Raw genomic sequence first — 20,714 nt, forward strand, 5'->3', positions numbered from 1 at the left:
TCAAAAGCACTTAGTGAATGACAGTTGCTCCGTCCAACTGCCAAACAAACTGTGTAACAAGCAGGGAAGCTGGCCAGCATCATTGTTTAAATACTTTTTTAGGGAATATCTTTATAAAGAATAAAAGCCTTGCTGAGAGTCCCCTATGAAGAGATGGGCTAGTCCAAAACCTGTCACTTCTGTCAGAGTTCTACTACTTACTGTAAGTGACAGCAACATAGGAGAAAAGTAATTTATGGCTCATTTTACTCTGGAAGAAACATACTTCTTATTTGTCTATGTTTGCACATATTTTAAATTTTACAATTTTTCGTCATAGTGCCCCTTTAAGTGTAGTGTTAACTCTGTTCTGCTGCTCTATGCTACCTAACGTTGTCTCTTCTTGAGCTATATGTACTGTGCCAAAACCAATTCCGGGCATGACCTAGTCATGCTTGGCGAAATAAAGAATTCCTGATGTAGATGTATTCTTCTTCAGCTAATTTTTAATTTTTAAGGGAAAACTTCTTCTTCTTGTAGCAACAGAGTCTGAGGTCTAAACACCAGCATGGGCGCCTGCACATCTGGCAAAATGGGGCATGTGTCCCCTGGCCAGCTGCTGCCCCCCTCCAGCCACCTGAACCCGTAAGTGGCCGGCCACCCACCCTGGGGTGGCAGCGGAGAGAGAAAAGGGAGCGTGTGGACAGAGGTGAAGAAGGGGGGGGGAAGTCTCCCCCCCCCTTCTCTCACCTTTGGGGCTCCCCCTCTCTCTCGCTCCCCCCTTTAGAATTAAGTTATGCGGGCGGCAGCGGCAGGACACTTACGCTATTAGCGCGCGCGAGTGACTCTCTCTCTGTGAGCCGCTGCGACTGCGCTGTCTGGACTAGACCGGCGCATCGGCTCACAGAGAGAGAGAGTAACTCGCGTGGCGCCTGCTAATAGCATAAGTGTCCCGCCGCTGCCGCCCGCATCACTTAATTCTAAAGGGGGGAGCGAGAGAGAGGGGGAGCCCCAAAGGTGAGAGAAGGGGGGGGAGACTCCCCCTCCCCCCCCCCTTTTCCATCGCTGTCCACACGTTCCCTTTTCTCTCTCGGGGACACCTATAGATCTGGCTATCTATACTGGGGGGCACCTGTCACTACCTGAACTGGGGGTCCCTGTCACTACCTGAACTGGGGGGCACTGTCACTACCTAAACTGGGAGGCTCCTGTCACTACCTAAACTGGGGGGGCCCTGTCACTACCTAAACTGGGAGGCTCCTAGCGTTACCTTAACTGGGGGACCCTGTCACCACCTGAACTGGGGGGCTCCTGTCACTACCTGAACTGGGGGGCTCCTGTCGCTACCTAAACTGGGGGGCTCCTGTCCCTGCCTGAACTGGGGGCTCCTGTCACTGCCTGAACTGGGGGGCTCCTTTCACTACCTGAACTGGGGGGCTCCTGGCGCTACCTGAACTGGGGGGCTCCTGGCGCTACCTGAACTGGGGGGCTCCTGGCGCTACCTGAACTGGGGGGCTCCTGGCGCTACCTGAACTGGGGGGCTCCTGTCACTACCTGAACTGGGGGGCTCCTGTCACTACCTGAACTGGGGGGCTCCTGTCACTACTGGGGGGCTTCTGTCACTACCTGAACTGGGGGGCTCCTGTCCCTACCTGAACTGGGGGGCTCCTTTCACTACCTGAACTGGGGGGCACTGTCACTACCTGAACTGGGGGGCACTGTCACTACCTGAACTGGGGGGCACTGTCACTACGTAAACTGGGAGGCTCCTGTCACTACCTAAACTGGGGGGGGGGGCCTGTCACTACATAAACTGGGAGGCTTCTGGCACTACCTTAACTGGGGGGCTCCTGTCACTACCTGAACTGGGGGGCTCCTGTCACTACCTGAACTGGGGGCTCCTGTCCCTACCTGAACTGGGGGGCTCCTGTCCCTACCTGAACTGGGGGGCTCCTGTCCCTACTTGAACTGGGGGGCTCCTGTCCCTACCTGAACTGGGGGGCTCCTGTCCCTACCTGAACTGGGGGGCTCCTGTCACTACCTAAACAGGGGGACTCCTGTCTCTACCTAACCTGGGGGCTCCTGTCACTACATACACTAGGGGGTACCTGTCACTACCTAAACTGGGGGGCTCCTGTCACTACCTGAACTCGGGGGCTCCTGTCCCTACTTGAACTGGGGGGCTCCTGTCCCTACCTGAACTGGGGGGCTCCTGTCCCTACCTGAACTGGGGGGCACTGTCACTACCTAAACTGGGAGGCTCCTGTCACTACCTAAACTGGGGGGGGGGGGGGGCTGTCACTACCTAAACTGGGAGGCTCCTAGCCTTACCTTAACTGGGGGGCCCTGTCACCACCTGAACTGGGGGGCTCCTGTCGCTACCTAAACTGGGGGGCTCCTGTCACTGCCTGAACTGGGGGGCTCCTTTCACTACCTGAACTGGGGGGCTCCTGTCACTACCTGAACTGGGGGGCTCCTGTCACTACCTGAACTGGGGGGCTCCTGTCACTACCTGAACTGGGGGGCTCCTGTCACTACCTGAACTGGTGGGCTCCTGTCACTACCTGAACTGGGGGGCACTGTCACTACCTGAACTGGGGGGCACTGTCACTACCTGAACTGGGGGGCACTGTCACTACGTAAACTGGGAGGCTCCTGTCACTACCTAAACTGGGGGGGCCCTGTCACTATCTAAACTGGGGGGCTCCTGTCACTACCTAAACTGGGGGGGCCCTGTCACTACCTGAACTGGGGGGCTCCTGTCACTACCTGAACTGGGGGGCTCCTTTCACTACCTGAACTGGGGGGCTCCTGTCACTACCTGAACTGGGGGGCTCCTGTCACTACCTGAACTGGGGGGCTCCTTTCACTACCTGAACTGGGGGGCTCCTGTCCCTACCTTAACTGGGGGGCTCCTGTCACTACCTGAACTGGGGGGCTCCTGTCACTACCTGAACTGGGGGCTCCTGGCACTACCTAAACTGGGGGGCTCCTGTCCCTACCTAAACTGGGGGGCTCCTGTCCCTACCTGAACTGGGGGGGCTCCTGTCCCTACCTTAACTGGGCGGCTCCTGTCACTACCTAACCTGGGGTCTCCTGTCACTACATACACTGGGGGGTACCTGTCACTACCTAAACTGGGGGACTCCTGTCACTACCTGAACTCGGGGGCTCCTGTCACTACCTGAACTCGGGGACTCCTGTCCCTACTTGAACTGGGGGGCTCCTGTCCCTACCTGAACTGGGGGGCTCCTGTCCCTACCTGAACTGGGGGGCTCCTGTCCCTACCTGAACTGGGGGGCTCCTGTCCCTACCTGAACTGGGGGGCTCCTGTCCCTACCTGAACTGGGGGGCTCCTGTCCCTACCTGAACTGGGGGACTCCTGTCACTACATACACTGGGGGGTACCTGTAACTACCTAAACTGGGGGACTCCTGTCACTACCTGAACTCGGGGGCTCCTGTCACTACCTGAACTGGGGGGCTCCTGTCCCTACCTGAACTGGGGGGCTCCTGTCCCTACTTGAACTGGGGGGCTCCTGTCCCTACCTGAACTGGGAGAGCTGCTGTCACTACCTAGGAGGCTCCTGGCGCTACCTAAACTAGGGGGCACCTGTCACTACCTAAACTATCTAGGCCAGCCAGCCCAGCATCACCACCAGCCAACCAGCCCAGAATCACTGTCAAAAATGCCACAGCATAACCGCCAGCCAGGCCACAGCATCACTGCCAGGCCTTTCAGCCCACACATCATCCCCAGTGCAACCAAAAACAGTATTGCCAGGCCAGCCAGGCACAGCAGCCAGTAGAGGAGAATTCAGAAGCCAGGTGAGAGGTGTCTACCATATTAAGGGGGCATTCTGTATATTTATGTGAAATGCTTTCTATGTGCCTCATGACTGCTGAATTTGTCTTGTTGGGGCCTCGTGATTGCGGAATTTGTCTTGTTGGGGGCCTCATGATTGCTGAATTTGTCTTGTTGGGGGCTCATGATTGCTGAATTTGTCTTGTTAGGGGCCTCATGATTGCTGAATTTCTTGTTGGGGGCATCATGATTGCTGAGTTGGTCATGTTGGGGGCCTCATGATTGCTGAATTTGTCTTGATGGGGGGGGCTCATGATTGCTGAATTTGTCTTGTTGGGGGTCACATGATTGCTAACTGCGAGACTATGGAAAAAGCTGAATCATCATCATATGAGACAATAGTATTAAACCTACTTTTTCAGCTTTTTAAAACAGAAAATGAAACTGAGAGGTTCTAAAAAAAAATGAATACATTTTTCAGGAGTAGGATGCATGAAATTGTTTATCTTCACAGTTTATTTTCAACCTGGTTTTTCCATAATGTTCATATGTGAGTTAAAACGTTTGTATTTAGTTTAAATTGCTGTTGGCACTATGCGATAGATAAGTGACTTTTGGGTTGCAGTTTGGGCACTCGACCTCCAAAAGGGTCGCCACCACTGTCCTAATGTAATGTCCCACCATTGCTAAGTTCATGTAAACTTGTCTCCACTCTTGACCACACCCACATTCTGGTCCATGACCACACCTATTTTTCTTTTGGCGTGCGAACGTACCCCCAATTTTTGACGCGGCGTGCTTCTCCTCCTCCCCCCCCCCCTTTTTGCCTCCCGCCCTGGAAAATTTTCTGTGGAGGCCCATGAACACCAGCTAGAACATTATTCATGAAGTTTGCATGCTCTCTGTGTTTGTGTGGGTTTTCTTTGGGAATTTAATTTCCTCTCACTTCTCACTTGTACATGAATGCCTCCAAACCAGTTCTGAAGTGTAGTAGGGGTACCAGATATTAGTTAGCAATGTGCAATATGCTCTATGATGTTGCAGTGCTCTGTGAATGCACAGTATATTCATAATAATAATTTATTTTAGCTTTCCCTGAAGTTTAATCAGATAATGTGTTAATCTGTATTGCTGTTGGGCCATTATTTATTTTTTTCCTATTTTTTTTTTTTACCATGGCAGATGTCTACTGTTCATTTTTACAGCTACAAAAAAATAACCATATTGCCCAGTGTCAATGGTAAACTAAGGGATTTTTGGAAAATGCTTTACACACTGTTATGAAATTGGTAAGGGTCACTTATAATTACCGTATTTGCCACCGTCTCAGACACTCTGGAATATAAGGCACGCCCAGGTTTAGAGGGCAAGAACCAGGAAAAAAATATACTAAACCTGGTGCATCCATATACCAGGAGCATAGCACAGCTGAAGAACAGGGTCCGGGCACCAAAGACTTGCAACGATCCACACTTTATTTCATCCCCAACAAGACAGATACAAATGAACAGGGCTGGTCTTACAGCTGTTTCACAAGCAACACTTGCTTCCTCAGGGACCATATACCAGGAGCGTCAAGTATAACAGAATGGTAACACAGAATCTAACAAAAGGTCTGAGTGCTTCCACGTAGTGATCGCAACGGCAGACAACCAGTGAATGACCAGCACCCAGTATATATAGCACAGCGCTCTCCAGCGCCTCCACTAAAGTGCTGGATCAATGGGAACTGGTTGAATCATCAGCTGACCGGCTTGGTCAGCTGACTCCCTTCTAGTTGTCATAAACGTTCTACCTCTCAGCGTGCGAACCTGTGTGGACTATCAGTCCCAGCCACACCAGCCATGTGTTGTGTACCACCCGCCGCGCTGGACGCGGAACCAGCCGCACCGCTATCAGGGCATGCGGCGGTTTCTCCGCATTCCGCCATAATGGTAGATGTAGGCATACGCGTGCAAACCGCCGCGTTGGACACGGAATCAGCCGCCTTGTTCTGAACACACGTGGCGGCTTTTCCGCGTTTTCTCACAGTATGCTGCTCTGCCCCCCCTGTCTCCTGCTCCTCTTCTGTAGGTTCCTCTGCCCCCCTGTATAAGTATGGACAAGTGGCAGCAGCAACTCACCTCCTCCACAGCTACTGCTCTGGCTGCCCTGACATGTGCTGGAGGGGGTGATTTTCAGCAACACATCAATGTTACAGATGAAAGGTGAAAAGTGGACATAAAGGCATTCATGTGTTCAGGCCTTTAAAGAGCTGTTTTCTGCAGATTGTGATTTGGCGTGCGGGGGGCTCATTAGTTTTCCGAGTACAAGGCCCATACATTTCTGAAGGTGGCCCTCTGTGGATATCTGGAAGCCCTCTTATTAATGTAATTGACTAAGAGTTCTGATCCAAGCAATTAAAAGGATACAAGATGTGAAATAACCTAGAGAAACAAGGGGGTGCAGACATAAACTGTTACCTGTCCTGATGCCTAGCTCTCCCCCGTTATCCTCTCTGCCCCCGTAGTCTTCCTAAATGTCTCTCTGGCAGCCTCTTCCAGGTCGCCGGAGTCAGGCACTACTGCGCAGGCGCTGGCCAGAAGCGCTGTAGTGCCCGACTTCGGTGACCTGGAAGAGGTTGCCAGAAGGACATTTAGGAAGACTGCAGGGGCAGAGAGGATAACGACGGGAGCGTTAGGCATCAGGGCAGGTAACAATACATTCCTGCTCCCCCCGTTTCTCTAGGTTATTTCACATCTGATATCCTTTAAGTGTTGGACCAATGTGCCAGCTTCCACAGACATACAAATAATATTCATGTTTTCAATATAATTTATATAAAATATAATTTATAATGAGGCAGTAAAGCAGTGGGCATGCTGATGCAGAAAATGTGGCCATCAGGTGAGCTCGAATTAACTTACCATGGCAATCATGTACTTTACATTTGAATTAGCTGATTTATTAACAATTTAGCAATTTATTAACACCTGTAATTAAATCAGGCCCCTGGTGTCATATGATATGAACTAAGCCATTTCATTACATTTTAATTCAGTGACTTAATGTGAGAATCTGCTCAGCTGCCTGTGCAGACAGGCAGCTTTTTGACCACTGTTCAGGTCTGCATTCTGCAGGTCTCTTTAATAGAGACCTTTTGTCAGTTCTGCAGCTTGCTGCAGAGGAATTTGCATACGTTTATCATGCAAATTGCCTATCCACATCCATTGTGGGCTTGCTCTATAAGTACTATCTGTTTCCCACAAGGCTTGGCTGGTCATAAGGACTCCTTCCTGTGAAACACTCCTGGAGGAGTGTCAGCCATGCTCTTTGTTTGAAGATCAGCTTAGAGTTATTCCTGGAACTTGCACTAGGCAGGTTTCCTTAGTGCAGTTAGGATTGTTTATCTGTTTTGTTTGTCTGTTGCGATGGTCCTGTCCCAGCGACAGGAAATCGTTCTGTGTGTCTGGGTGCTAACCGCAACAGCGGTTGTTGCTGGTAGCCCCTTCTGATCTGTTTCCCTGGATCGTGCTAGCCTCTTTTCGCTAGTACTGTGGATCCTTCTGTTCTGCCTCCCTGGATCGTACTAGCATCCTGCACTAGTGCTGTGGATCCTTCTGTCCTGCTACTCTGTACCTGGATCGCACTCGTCTTGCGCTAGTGCTGTGGATCCTTCTGTTCTGTCTTCCTGGATCGCGCTAGTCACTTTCGCTAGTGCTGTGGATCCTTCTGTTCTGTCTGTCTGAATCGCACTTGCCCTAGCGTTAGTGGCAGTGGATTCCTCTGGTCTGGATCTTGGAGCTAACCTCGGCTGCGGTCGCTGCTGGTCACTCCTTCTGTTTGTCGTGTGCTTGGATCACACTGCTCTGACAGCAAGAGCAGTGGATCTTTCTGATACCTGGTTTGCACTGGCTCTGACGGTAAGAGCAGTGGTTCCTGTTTGATCGATTCTCGTTGTCTGTCTGTTTGCATGCGCTTGCTGGTGCCTGCGGTAAGGCAACCGTGTAGCAAGCGCATTTGTGTGGTGTCTGTCTTGTCTTGGTTAGTTAGGCGTGCCTGTCTCTATTGTGCTTATCGCGTGGAGACCGTGCACGAACCCGTGCACGAACGCGTGCACTGTTGCGAATGAGTGCGGTGCTCGCGTTCAGTAAGCGTTTGTTATTTTCCTTGTTATTCTCATTGTATTATTTGCTGTGCCTTTGCTAACCTCGTATTCTGTTCTGATCTGCCTTGTGTCACGTCGGGCGATCGCACCTCTCGCGATCGCGTTCCTATTTTCATATCTGCTGTTGTGTGTGCACTGTCGCAGGGTGGCGACTAGGTTGGCGCACACACATACAACCTGTCCCTTTGCTCGTTCTCATTCGCAATCGCCTCTCTTGCGATTGCGTTCTGCGCTTCGTACAATTCCTGTCTGGCATTTGTGGAGGTACAGAGGATAGGTTCCTCTGCACTCCCCAGCGCCATCTGCCGACAGGAATTTCCCTCTACGGGTGCGTAGCACCTTTTGCTGGGTTCCTGCAAATATACGCTTGTGGAGGATTTCCGCCGTATCAGCGCACGCGTTGTGCGCTGATCACGGAGAAAGTTCCACAAACGTTACACTCAATATTTGATCTTGCCATCTTTTTTAAACATATCTAAGGCTAGTTGTACATATGCAGCAGTGTGGTCATCCTGCGGGCGGAGAGTCTGGGGCAGGACGATTGTACCACACCATTCCCCCATGCGTATTACCCTGCAGCAGAGTGTACTTAGAGGGTAATGTGCGTAACTCCGTCCCCCACTCAGTGACGTACTCCATGCTGGACAGGAAGTACATCACTGAAGTTTCGGCGCTCTGTGCCTGGGTGCCATGCTGCAATCCCAATCCCTTGTTCATACTTATCATGTTGCCATAGACTTGCATTGCTGCGTAATCCGTGTGGTAGGCATGGATCATGCGGCAACACACTGCAGAGTTTGCTGCAGCCTTGCGTCGATTTTGCTACTTTCATCACACCACATTGTGTCGCCCTTGTGTGTAAGTCTCCATAGACTTGAATTGCCCTTGCGGCAAGCTGCAACGGGGGAGAGTATTGCGATGTTACGAAACGGGGTAAGTGTGAAAGTTGCCTGTGGTGTTTTGGTTAATACATTTTGCATTCAGTATTATATCTGTATTTTTTATAGCATTGGACTTTTTTTGATATGAGCACCTCAGCCACTGGATACTCAACTGACCTTGATCCGCCAGCGTCATTAACTCTTACTCTACTTTGCTCTGCTTTTCACAAAAGATGGTGCAGCACCTCTAGAGAGGGCTTATTTTATATAGCTATTTTAATATATGTCTGGTTGCTTTAGATCAAGGGGTTTTCTGGAAAAATAATATAGAAAGCTGCCTAATTTTCCTCCATTGGATTATATAAATTTTTTTTTCTGCCATGAACTGCTCATCTTGGACGGTCCTAAATAATATAGCTCATAGGTTCACTTTAATGAGCAAATCCAGATGGGCATAAATACTGTATCTAAAAAGCATTGCAATTCAGGGTTACAATTCAGAAATGTGTATGGTAATGGTGAATTCCTTTAGCAAAAAGTGATATTTTAGTGTAGTCACTCTCAGCAAATGAATTGCTTTATAAGATTCTTCAGCAATATAAGCAGGCCATCACTTACATACCATCATATAGTCGGAAATATAAGGAAAGGGCAGCTTAATCTCCATTCTAACTGGTTCACAACCGCTGGACAGTGTATCTACACTCCTGTATACTTCACTTAACAACCAGGGGCGTAGATACACGTATCTCTCTATTAAATTATGGCACGCACATGTGCTGGCACTGGCGACCCCGTGACAAAGTAGGGATCAGTGAATGGGAACGTGTGTTCCCAAAGCTGATCAAAGTACCCACAGTGATGGTCAGCAAGATGCCGGTGGTCATTCACATAATGAAAGTAAACACAAACACATACACACTGTGGCAACATCTAGTTTTCCAAAACATAAAAGCAAGGAGTTTTGATTCAGGATGATACCATTTATTGGCTAACTTAAAGATGAATAAACAGTGAGCTTTCGGCATTCGTCGTACTTGGTTCAACGAAGGCTTTTTATAAGCCAAAAGCTCACTGTTTATTTATCTTTAAGTTAGCCAATAAATGGTATTATCGTGATTCAAAACTCTTTGCTTTTACTGATGGCTAACACGGTACAACACTCTACTGCTTCCAAAACATTGAAATACACTATATTGCATTAAAATAATAAATTACCAATTATTTATTAACCCAGCTTTTTAATATGTATCTCATGAGGGTATATTACTGTTATTTTTTTCAAATAAGGGCTTGTAATTATTGAAATAGTATACGGAAACACAAAATGAAAAAAAATACACCTTTATGTTTCCAAAAATATTTTTGCCATACACTGTACTAAGAACACCATTTAAATGTTGTAATAACCTGGACAAATGGGTAAATAAAATATGTGAGTTTTATCATTATAGTTTATTTCAAAACTATAATAGCTGAAAACTGAAGAAGTAATAATTATTTTTCATTTTCATCTTATTACCTTTAGAATGCATATTAAATAAAATAAAATCTTACCAAGATGTACCACCCAAAGAAATGGGGTACAAAAGCAAAACAAATGTATAGGTCCTTTTGGTGTGATAAGTAGTGATACATTTATTAGCAAATGAATAGGAGGAGTGTTAAATGTGAACATTTCTCTGGTTTTTAAGGGGAAATAATCTGTGGTGTGGAAGTGGTTAATATATTGTACAAGTTAAATGTTGCAGAAAGTGTTTTTGGTGTACCTTAAACAGAATTGAGCCAAAAAGATGTAAAATCATACTGAGAAATTGCTCCAGTGAAGCATCTTAAAGAAACCTTAGATTCAATAAAGGTCCACTTAAATGTTTTAATGTAAATGCAATGTTTTTACAGACGCTGGAGAAAATGTGTAAAAGAATGAAATATTCAAGATACCTTAATCTGATAGAATTGTCCCAGAGGGGCATTGGATACCACCATGGATCTGTCGATGCTAAAGGACGGACATTTGTTGAAATGCTATTTAGGATGGGATATCTAAAAGTAAGTATTTTACTGAAGAAAAGAAATCCGGTAAATACTGTATATATAAGCCCACTATAGCCCACTATGGGCTTGATTCACTAAACTGCCCTGCTACAGGGTCAAGTGACAGTCAGGCTATTGGGCCAAACAAAGTGCAGGAATATCATACTTTGAAGCAACTGGACCCGCCGCTGTAAATAAGCACTCTTTTATCTGAGCCAAGCATAATTTACCTGAGCACACTATGGCTGCATATCATGCGCAGGGGATTATAACAATCCCTGCTGTCATTAAGCTGCGCTGCTGTAGCAGGGCAGCTTAGTGAATCAAGCCCATAATGATCTAACCATATCGAATACAAAAACAAACTTTCACTGTCCACTTTATGAATCGAACAGGGCTAGAAAACATTAACATTATTTGCAGATCACCACAATTTTTATTAATAAACCTTATTATTTTTATAACAAATGTTTTTGATATTTTTTGATACAGAGAATTGCAAGTGTCTTAAAATCTCTAAAAGAACAATGGTAATAGCTGGAAAAGGGAATCGGATACAGCTTTTTTTTTTTTTTTTATACGATTAATTACATTATTAAATGAATGATAGAATGAAATATGTAAGCACTAAACACCAAAAAACACATTTTCAGTAACTCTGGGAAGGGTGCCTCATAAATAGTCACAATTCAAATACATTTCTGTCCTTAGGGCTGGGGTATGCTAAAAAGTCTGATGGTGTGCAATAAACTATAAGTAATACTCACAAGTTCCCATCCTGGAGAATGTTTGCAAAAGTGTAGACAATAACTTTGGACATGTATGAGAAAATGGGCTTGCAAACATACATGCACGCAAAACCATCAGCAGCTGCAATGGCCTATTGGACTGATAATATCTGGTAGAGGAGTTAAAAATATTTTAATATTTTGATTAACAGTTAAGTATTGGCATTAGTGTAAAAACATAGTAGTAAAATGAATACTTCCTGTTGAATTAACAGAATATGGAATGTACAAATATAGATTTGATGGGACTGTGGCTACAAGACTACTTACAAGCTTAAAGGGACGCTTAAGCCAGGAATAAAAAAATCAGTTTTACTTTCCTGGGGCTTCTACCAGCCCCCTGCAGCCACCGCGTGCCCTCGCAGTCACTCACGGAGCCTCCAGTCCCCCGCCATCAGCTAGTTTCGTTTTTCACTGACTGGGCCGACGGCCTGTTCACGTGTTTTTTTTCTCCACGTTCCCATCCGCGATAGCATCCTGTGCCTGTGCAGGACGCTATTGAGGATGGGAACATCAAGAAGGATACGCGTAGCCAGGCCTGCGCAAGCGCATAAAGCCCGCTGACTCCCGGTCAGGGCCTGTCAGAGAAAACGAAACTAGCTGGCAGTGGGGGAACAGAGGCTCCATGAGTGACTGTGAGGGCATGGGATGGCTGCAGGGGGCTGGTAGAAGCCCCAGGCAAGTAAAACTGATTTTTTTATTCCTGACTTGAAGATAAACCGTGACCAAGAATTGAACTTCATCCCAATCAGTAGCTGATACCCCCTTTTACATGAGAAATGTATTCCTTTTCACAAACAGATCATCAGGGGGCTTTGTATGGCTGATATTGTGGTGAAACCCCTCCCACAAGAAACTCTGAGGACCATGGTACTCCTGGTAGTTTCCTGGCTGTGAACCTCGTTCCATTGTGGGAAATAGCTGTTTACAGCTGTGTCCACCTGCCAAAACAGCAAGCAGCAGCTACATCACCTGCCAGCAGTAAAAATGTCACCATGTGATAAATTTCAGAATGTAAATCAGAAAAAAGGAAACATTTTACAATGGGCAAACACTGACTAAATCATTTATACATAATTATTGTAAAAATGAAGCACTTTTTTTATTACATTATTTTTACTGGAGTGCCTCTTTAAGTGTCCTTTTAACATATTGTTTATTTTGGGGTTTTTTTAGGTTGTCACGGCAACCAGCTCACTTGCTCTGGGGATCAACATGCCATGTAAATCTGTGGTTTTCATGAATGACTCGGTGTACCTGGATGCACTGCACTATAGACAGGTATTTCATTTAGATTTCTTTTTTTTTATCATGTAAGTTTTTGTCAAGCAAAAAACAATAGCATACATTTTGACAAAAAAAATAAATAAAACTATTTATTCTCTGGAGTCGGAGGAGCGCATTGACGTCACCCGGAAGCAGGACGAGCAGTGGGAGCGAGTGGCTCTGTATCATCCGCGGTGGAGCCGAAACTTGTGTCCATTGAACTGTAAGCCTGCGGGCAGGGCCGGATTTCTACAAAGGCCACAAAGGCCACGGCCTAGGGCGGGAAAAAATCAGAAGGATAAAAGGGCGGTAGGACCTGAGAGAGATAAGAGGCTGCATGTCAAAATAAATCGTTTCTCCTGCTCCGAAGCGCCCCGGCTTTGCGGCACACACAGTAAGAATTTCAGAGCTCCGTGTATTTTCCTTACTTCGTGGTGTGCGATGAGACAGTGCTATCTCCTCAGGGCCGGGCCGAGGCATAGGCTGGAGAGGCTCCAGCCTCAGGGCGCAGTGTAGGAGGGGGCGCACAATTCATTCAGCTGTCATTCCTAATTGTGTTTGAAGCGGAAATAAATAAGAAAAGGGGATACATAGCAGTGACTGCAAGCCAGATAACTAGATATTAAGGTGTTGGGGAGGTTGGGGGCCCTGTGGCCCTCTTAGTCTAACAGCAATCAGTGAGTGACAGCTGGGGTGGGAGGGGTGGAGGGGCGCACTTTGGTGTCTCAGCCTTGGGTGCTGGAGGACCTTGTCCCTGCTCTGTATCTCCTGAACATACAAGCTTCAGTTTATTGCCAGGGGTGAGAGAAACATGGATCACAATGTAGACACAATTTCTGATCCAGTAAGGTAACCATTGTAACAGAATTATTTCCACTTTACAACTGGGCTAAACAATGTATTGCTGGTCAGTCAGACTCTGTTAATGACTTGAGCCATTCCTTCTCCTCTCTCCCCCTGGATTGTAAATCTTAAACAGAAAGATAAGGTTTTTTATTCCTTAGAGAGATTTATGACAGCCCATTCTAAGCTAAATCTTAACCCCTTGCTGGCTCATTTTAAAGGCAGCAGTAATGTCTGCAGTAGTATGAGATAGACAACTTCTCTATAATTATAATTGCAAATGTACTGCTGTATACATTTGTATTGTTACATTCTGTTTTGTATACCAAAAGTAATTACATACACTAAAAATTAAAAAAATATATATTTGTACCGTGTTGGCAAGCAGTAAAAAAAACACCTGTGAAAGAATCAGTACAACAAATACTATAAAATAAATGCAACAGATCTGTGATTACAGAAGAGCAGAGAGGGAGATGAACGCCGCTCTGCTACTTCATGCCTGGTACACACCATGCAATTTCCCATCAGATAGATGGGTTCGAATTGATTATTTCTGACAGGTCTAATCTGATTTCTGATCATTTTTCTAATCGACTTTGTATAAGTGATCGGAAAATCGATTCAACCCATCTATATGGTGCGTACCAGGCATTAGGGACTCACTGCTCTAACAGGAAAAACAATCATTCATCATTTTTCAGAGAGAAAACATTCATAGGTTTTCACGAGTCACTAAAACAGGCATTTCCTCCTGCAAACAAGTGATCGTTAAGGCTCATACACACATCAGACTATAGTCTTTGGAAAATGAAAGATCACAGACCAATCTTACCACCCTTCATGTAGTATGAGAGCCATACCTTCACAGTCTTTTCTATGGAGCTGAACTCCCCATCAGATAGAAATCTTTGCAAGATGCTGCACACACAGATGCTGTACAGACACAAAAGATCAGTATCTGCAAAAGATCTGTTCCTGCCAAAGATCCATTCCTGCAAATTGCATTCATAGTCTATGAGATCTGCAGATCATCATACACACCTTGTTTAACTGACATTCATCTGCAGATCAGACAATCATCTGCAGATCTGAAAATCCATTCTGGTGGATCTGATCTGCAGATGAATGTCTGTTAAACAAGGTGTGTATGATGATCTGCAGATATCATAGACTATGAATGCATTTTGCAGGAACAGATCTTTTGCAGATACTGATCTTTTGAATGTGTACAGCATCTTTGTGTGCAGCTTCTTGCAAAGATTTCTGTCTGATGGGGAGTTCAGCCCCATAGAATAGACTGTGTAGGTATGGGTCTCATACTACATGGAAGGGGGTAAAATTGGTCTGTGATCTTTCATTTTCCAAAGACTATGGTCTGATGTGTGTATGCACCTTCACTCAATATCATTCTGTCCAACATCCTGACTAAAGGCTCATACACACATCAGACCATAGTCGTTGGCCACATACACATGTGTGTATGTGGCCAAAGACTATGGTCTGATGTGTGTATGTGGCCAAAGACTATGGTCTGATGTGTGTATGTGGCCAAAGACTATGGTCTGATGTGTGTATGTGGCCAACGACTATGGTCTGATGTGTGTATGAGCCTTTAGTCAGGATGTTGGACAGAATGATATTGAGTGAAGGTGCATACACACATCAGACCATAGTCTTTAAAAAATGAAAGATCACAGACCAATTTTACCCCCTTCCATGTAGTATGAGAGCCATACCTACACAGTCTATTCTATTGAGCTGATCTCCCCATCAGATAGAAATCTTTGCAAGATGCTGAACACAAAGATGCTGTACACATTCAAAAGATCAATATCTGCAAAAGATCTGTTCCTGCAAAAGATCAGTTCCTGCAAAATGCATTCATAGTCTATGATATCTGCAGATCCTCATACACACCTTGTTTAACAGACATTCATCTGCAGATCAGACAATCATCTGCAGATCTGAAGATCCATCCTGGTGGATCTGATCTGCTGATGAATGTTTGTTAAACAAGGTGTGTATGTGGATCTGCAGATATCATAGACTATGAATGCATTTTGCAGGAACAGATCTTTTGCAGGAACAGATCTTTTGCAGATACTGATCTTTTGAATGTGTACAGCATCTTTGTGTGCAGCATCTTGCAAAGATTTCTGTCTGATGGGGAGTTCAGCTCCATAGAATAGACTGTGTAGGTATGGCTCTCATACTACATGGAAGGGGGTAAAATTGGTCTGTGATCTTTCATTTTCCAAAGACTATGGTCTGGTGTGTGTGTGTGTGTGTGTGTGTGTGTGTGTGTGTGTGTGCGTGCGTGCGTGCGTGCGTGCGTGCGTGCGTGCGTAAGGGGGGGGGGCGGTTGGTGGTACCGGGCCTAGGGCACTAGAAAGTCCAAATCCGGCCCTGCCTGCGGGATGCTTTTATTCCAATAAGTGGAGTCGTGTTTATCATCTGCTTTATTCTCCTTGGCTGGCAAGGCAGTATGGTGTGATATGCAATAAAGCAAGACGCTCTTTCGGTGAGTGCGGGCTTGGAGGGGGGGAACCTGTTACATTCCCCTCATAGGGTGGTGGCACTACCCCCAGGTGTGCGTCACGAGGTGCTAGCTATAGCCTGGTACAAGCAGTACTGGGCACTATATGCTTTTTATGATTCTACAGGGATTGAAGTATGTGCAGTGATTGAATTTAAGTATTTATTCTTTAAGGGCACCATTTTGGCAGCTGTTTTCTTAAAATATGTGGGCCTATATTCAATTAACTTTTTCTCCTTGGTGGTATGTTCACACCTTGTCAAAAAAATGCCACTTAAGCCACCAGCAAACAACAAAATATTCAAAATAATTTTAACCGTCCCTTTTCACCTACTTTTTGATATATTTTAAATTGGAAGGTGCTGAAAATGTATTGTAAACAAAAGATGAAACATTATCTCCTAGGAGAAAGCTCAGGTGAAGAAGTTAAGAATAAGGGACATGGGCCTCTATTCAATTAACTTTTTCTCCTACATTTTCTCATTGGTAATATTTTCACACCTTATCAATAAAATGCCCTTCAAGCCACCCGCAAGCAAGATAATACTTAAAATATTTTTTTAGTATTTTTTCACCTACATTTTGGTAGCAGAGTGCTGAAGAAGACTGGTCCTGGTCTTTTTGCTGCCTGAGGAAAACTTGTCACAATGCTCTCCCCCCCCCCCCCCCCTCCCCTTCCCGATTTGGAATGAACACACAGCATCTGAAAATGTACTCTAATTCATTTAATTCAAATGGAACACTGCTGCTCTCCTGCCTCCCCCCTCCTCACTCACTGTCAGACTCCTCACACAGCACAACAAGCTGCTTTCCCCAATGATGACCTCTTCACCTCGCTCACAGTACAAAAATGCTTCCCCTGTAATCTCTGTGCCTGATGCAAGTGTTTCACCTTGCTTCATGACAGAATCCGCCCTGGTGCTGAAAAGTCATTTTAAACAGAAGATGAAAAATGATCACCTAGAGGAAAACACAGGTGAAAAAGTGAATTGAATAAAAGCCATGGGGCCATATGCAATTTACTTCTTCACCTACGCTTTCTCCTAGGTGATATTTTAAACTTGTCAATAAAATGCAGTGTAAACCACCAGCAAGAAAACAAATACTCAAAATAACTTCGATAGTACTTTTTTTTTTTTTTTTGAATAATCTTTATTTATCAAAAATTTTGAACAGTACAGCGTAGCATTAGACATCAACATCACTCTGTTCAGTTGCATTATACAAAGTATATACAATAATACACAGAATATAGCAAGATAGCAAACTATCCTTGGGTCCGTAATTATATAGATATAAAATTGGCTGACATACTCTGCACAAGACCCAACCTGTAGTACAGGTGTATATACAGTGGGTTGCAAAAGTATTCGGCCCCCTTGAAGTTTTCCACATTTTGTCACATTACTGCCACAAACATTAATCAATTTTATTTGAATTCCACATGAAAGACCAACACAAAGTGGTGTACACGTGAGAAGTGGAACGAAAATCATACATGATTCCAAACATTTTTTACAAATAAATAACTGCAATGTGGTGTGTGCATAATTATTCGGCCCCCTTTGGTCTGAGTGCAGTCAGTTGCCTATAGACATTGCCTGATGAGTGCTAATGACTAAATAGAGTGCACCTGTGTGTAATCTAATGTCAGTACAAATACAGCTGCTCTGTGAGGGCCTCAGAGGTTGTCTAAGAGAATATTGGGAGCAACAACACCGTGAAGTCCAAAGAACACACAACACAGGTCAGGGATCAAGTTATTGAGAAATTTAAAGCAGGCTTAGGCTACAAAAAGATTTCTAAAGCCTTGAACATCCCACAAAGCACTTTTCAAGCGATCATTCAGAAATGGAAGGAGTATGGCACAACTGTTAACCTACCAAGACAAGGCCATCCACCTAAACTCACATTCCCAACAAGGAGAGCGCTGATCAGAAATGCAGTCAAGAGGCCCATGGTGACTCTGGACGAGCTGCAGAGATCTACAGCTCAGGTGGGAGACTCTGTACAGTGCATGACTAATAGTTGTCCTATGGACAAAGTTGGCCTTTATGGAAGAGTGGCAAGAAGAAAGGCATTGTTAACAGAAAGCATAAGAAGTCCCGTTTGCAGTTTGCCACAAGCCATGTGGGGGACACAGCAACCATGTGGAAAAAGGTGCTCTGGTCAGATGAGACCAAAATGGAACTTTTTGGCCAAAATGCAAAACGCTACGTGTGGCAGAAAACTAACACTGCACATCACTGAACACACCATCCCCACGGTCAAAAATGGTGGTGGCAGCATCATGCTCTGGGGGTGCTTTTCTTCAGCAGGGACAGGGAAGCTGGTCAGAGTTGATAGGAAGATGGATAGAGCCAAATACAGGGCAAACTTGGAAGAAAACCTATAGGAGACTGCAAAAGACTTGAGACTGGGGCGGAGGTTCACCTTCCAACAGGACAACGACCCTAAACATAAAGCCAGGGCAACAATGGAATGGTTTAAAACAAAACATATCTATGTGTTAGAATGGCCCAGTCAAAGTCCAGATCTAAATCCAATTGAGAATCTGTGGCAAGATCTGAAAACTGCTGTTCACAAACTCTGTCCATCTAATCTGACTGAGCTGGAGCTGTTTTGCAAAGAAGAATGGGCAAGGATTTCAGTCTCTAGATGTGCAAAGCTGGTGGAGATATACCCTAAAAGACTGGCAGCTGTAATTGCAGCAAAAGGTGGTTCTACAAATTATTGACTCAGGGGGCCGAATAATTACGCACACCCCACTTTGCAGTTATTTATTTGTAAAAAATGTTTGGAATGATGTATGATTTTCGATCCACTTCTCACATGTACACCACTTTGTATTGGTCTTTCACATGGAATTCCAATAAAATTGATGCATATTTGTGGCAGTAATGTGACAAAATGTGGAAAACTTCAAGAGGGCCGAATACTTTTGCAACCCACTGTATATATAGAAAGCTGTTCACACTATAGCAATAAATGCTGAAAAGATACTTTTTACCTACTTTTTGATACTTTTTCCATTGCAAAGTGCTAAAAAAGTTATTTTAAATTGAAGATGAAAAATTATCTCCTGGGAGAAAACTAAGGTGAAAAAGTGAATTGCATACAGTGCTGCCCATAATTATTCATACCCCTGGCAAATTTTGACTTAGTTACTTCTATTCAACCAACAAGTAATATCTTGATGGGAAATGACATAGGTGTCTCCCAAAAGACATTAAGACGATGTACAAGAGACATTATTGTAGAAAATAAAATTCTCATCTTTGATTTACATTTGAGCAAAAAGTGTCCATACCATAAAGTATTATTCACTAGTAGACCCAAGCCCGTTTAAAAACAAACGGGCTCTAGGTCTTTTTCCGGCCACCGCCGCCAGTGCGCATGCGCGCGCCCGCACCCGCCCACCTCGCTTGCCCGCACCCTCCCACCTCGCTCACCTGCCTCTCTCCCTGGTCCCAGCTGTCCGTTACTGTGCACATGCCTGGGACACAGGGACAGCTGCTGGAAGCAGCGACAGTTAGGGTTTTATTATAGAGGATACTCTTCTCAATAATCAATAGAAAAGCCTATTACACCAATCAAATGCTTCATTTAATTGCAGACCAGCTTTTTGCATGACTCCACAGGCACAGGTGAAGTAGATGCAAATAACGAGTTGATGCAAATTTATGCAAATGTATGCAGCTGGAAAATGAACCAATCGAATGTCATCTCAGCAGGATTTGATTGGTTTATTTTCAGGCTGCATAAATTTGCATAAAATTTTGCACACATTTGCATCAACTCGAAGTGATTTGCTTCTACTTGACCATCACTAGCAGTGGGCTCAAAATCTTTCAGGTTGGAGGGTCTTCTTGCCATCACCCTGATCTTTAGCTCCCTTCAAAGATTCTCAATTTGATTAAAGTCAGGACTCTGGCTGGGCCACCCTAAAACGGTAATGTTGTTGTCTGCTAACATTTCTTTACCACTTTTGCTGTGTGTTTTGGGTCATTGCCATGCTGAAATGTCCACTGGTGCCCAAGGCCAAATTTCTGTGCAGACTGCCTGATGTTTTCATTGAGAATCTTCATGTATTCCTCTTTTTTCATGGTGCCGTTTACTGTGATTAGGTTCCCTCATCCATTGGCTGAAAAACACCCCAAAGCATTAGGTTCCCACCACCATGTTTGACAGTGAGGATGGTGTTCTTTTGGTTGAAGGCTTTTCCTTTTTTACACCAAATGAAGGAAACATCATTGTGACCAAACAATTTTAATTTTTGTTTCATCTCACCATAACACAGAAGACCAGAAGTCTTCTTTGGCCAGATAAGCATTTGCAAAGGCCAATCAAGATTTTTGTGTGCTTTAAATGGAGAAGTGGCATTCTCCTTGGTCTGCATCCATGAAACCCAGCAGTGTGCAGTGTCCGTTGGA

The 20,714-nt window shown here is 45.1% G+C and overlaps 1 protein-coding gene across 6 annotated transcripts in view; it reads left to right on the plus strand.

Moving 5' to 3' along the window:
- LOC137569165 (probable ATP-dependent RNA helicase DDX60) overlaps positions 1-20,714 on the plus strand; it is a 248,003-nt gene that overhangs the window by 181,168 nt on the left and 46,121 nt on the right. For all 6 annotated transcript variants that reach the window (XM_068278820.1, XM_068278816.1, XM_068278821.1 and 3 more), the window contains 2 exons: positions 10,711-10,860; positions 12,810-12,914. In XM_068278820.1, the coding sequence (XP_068134921.1) occupies positions 10,711-10,860; positions 12,810-12,914 (255 nt within the window). The remainder of the gene's footprint in view (positions 1-10,710; positions 10,861-12,809; positions 12,915-20,714) is intronic.

The sequence above is a fragment of the Hyperolius riggenbachi genome, chromosome 1 (assembly GCF_040937935.1).
Source record: "Hyperolius riggenbachi isolate aHypRig1 chromosome 1, aHypRig1.pri, whole genome shotgun sequence".
In the NCBI taxonomy this organism is placed as follows: domain Eukaryota; kingdom Metazoa; phylum Chordata; class Amphibia; order Anura; family Hyperoliidae; genus Hyperolius; species Hyperolius riggenbachi.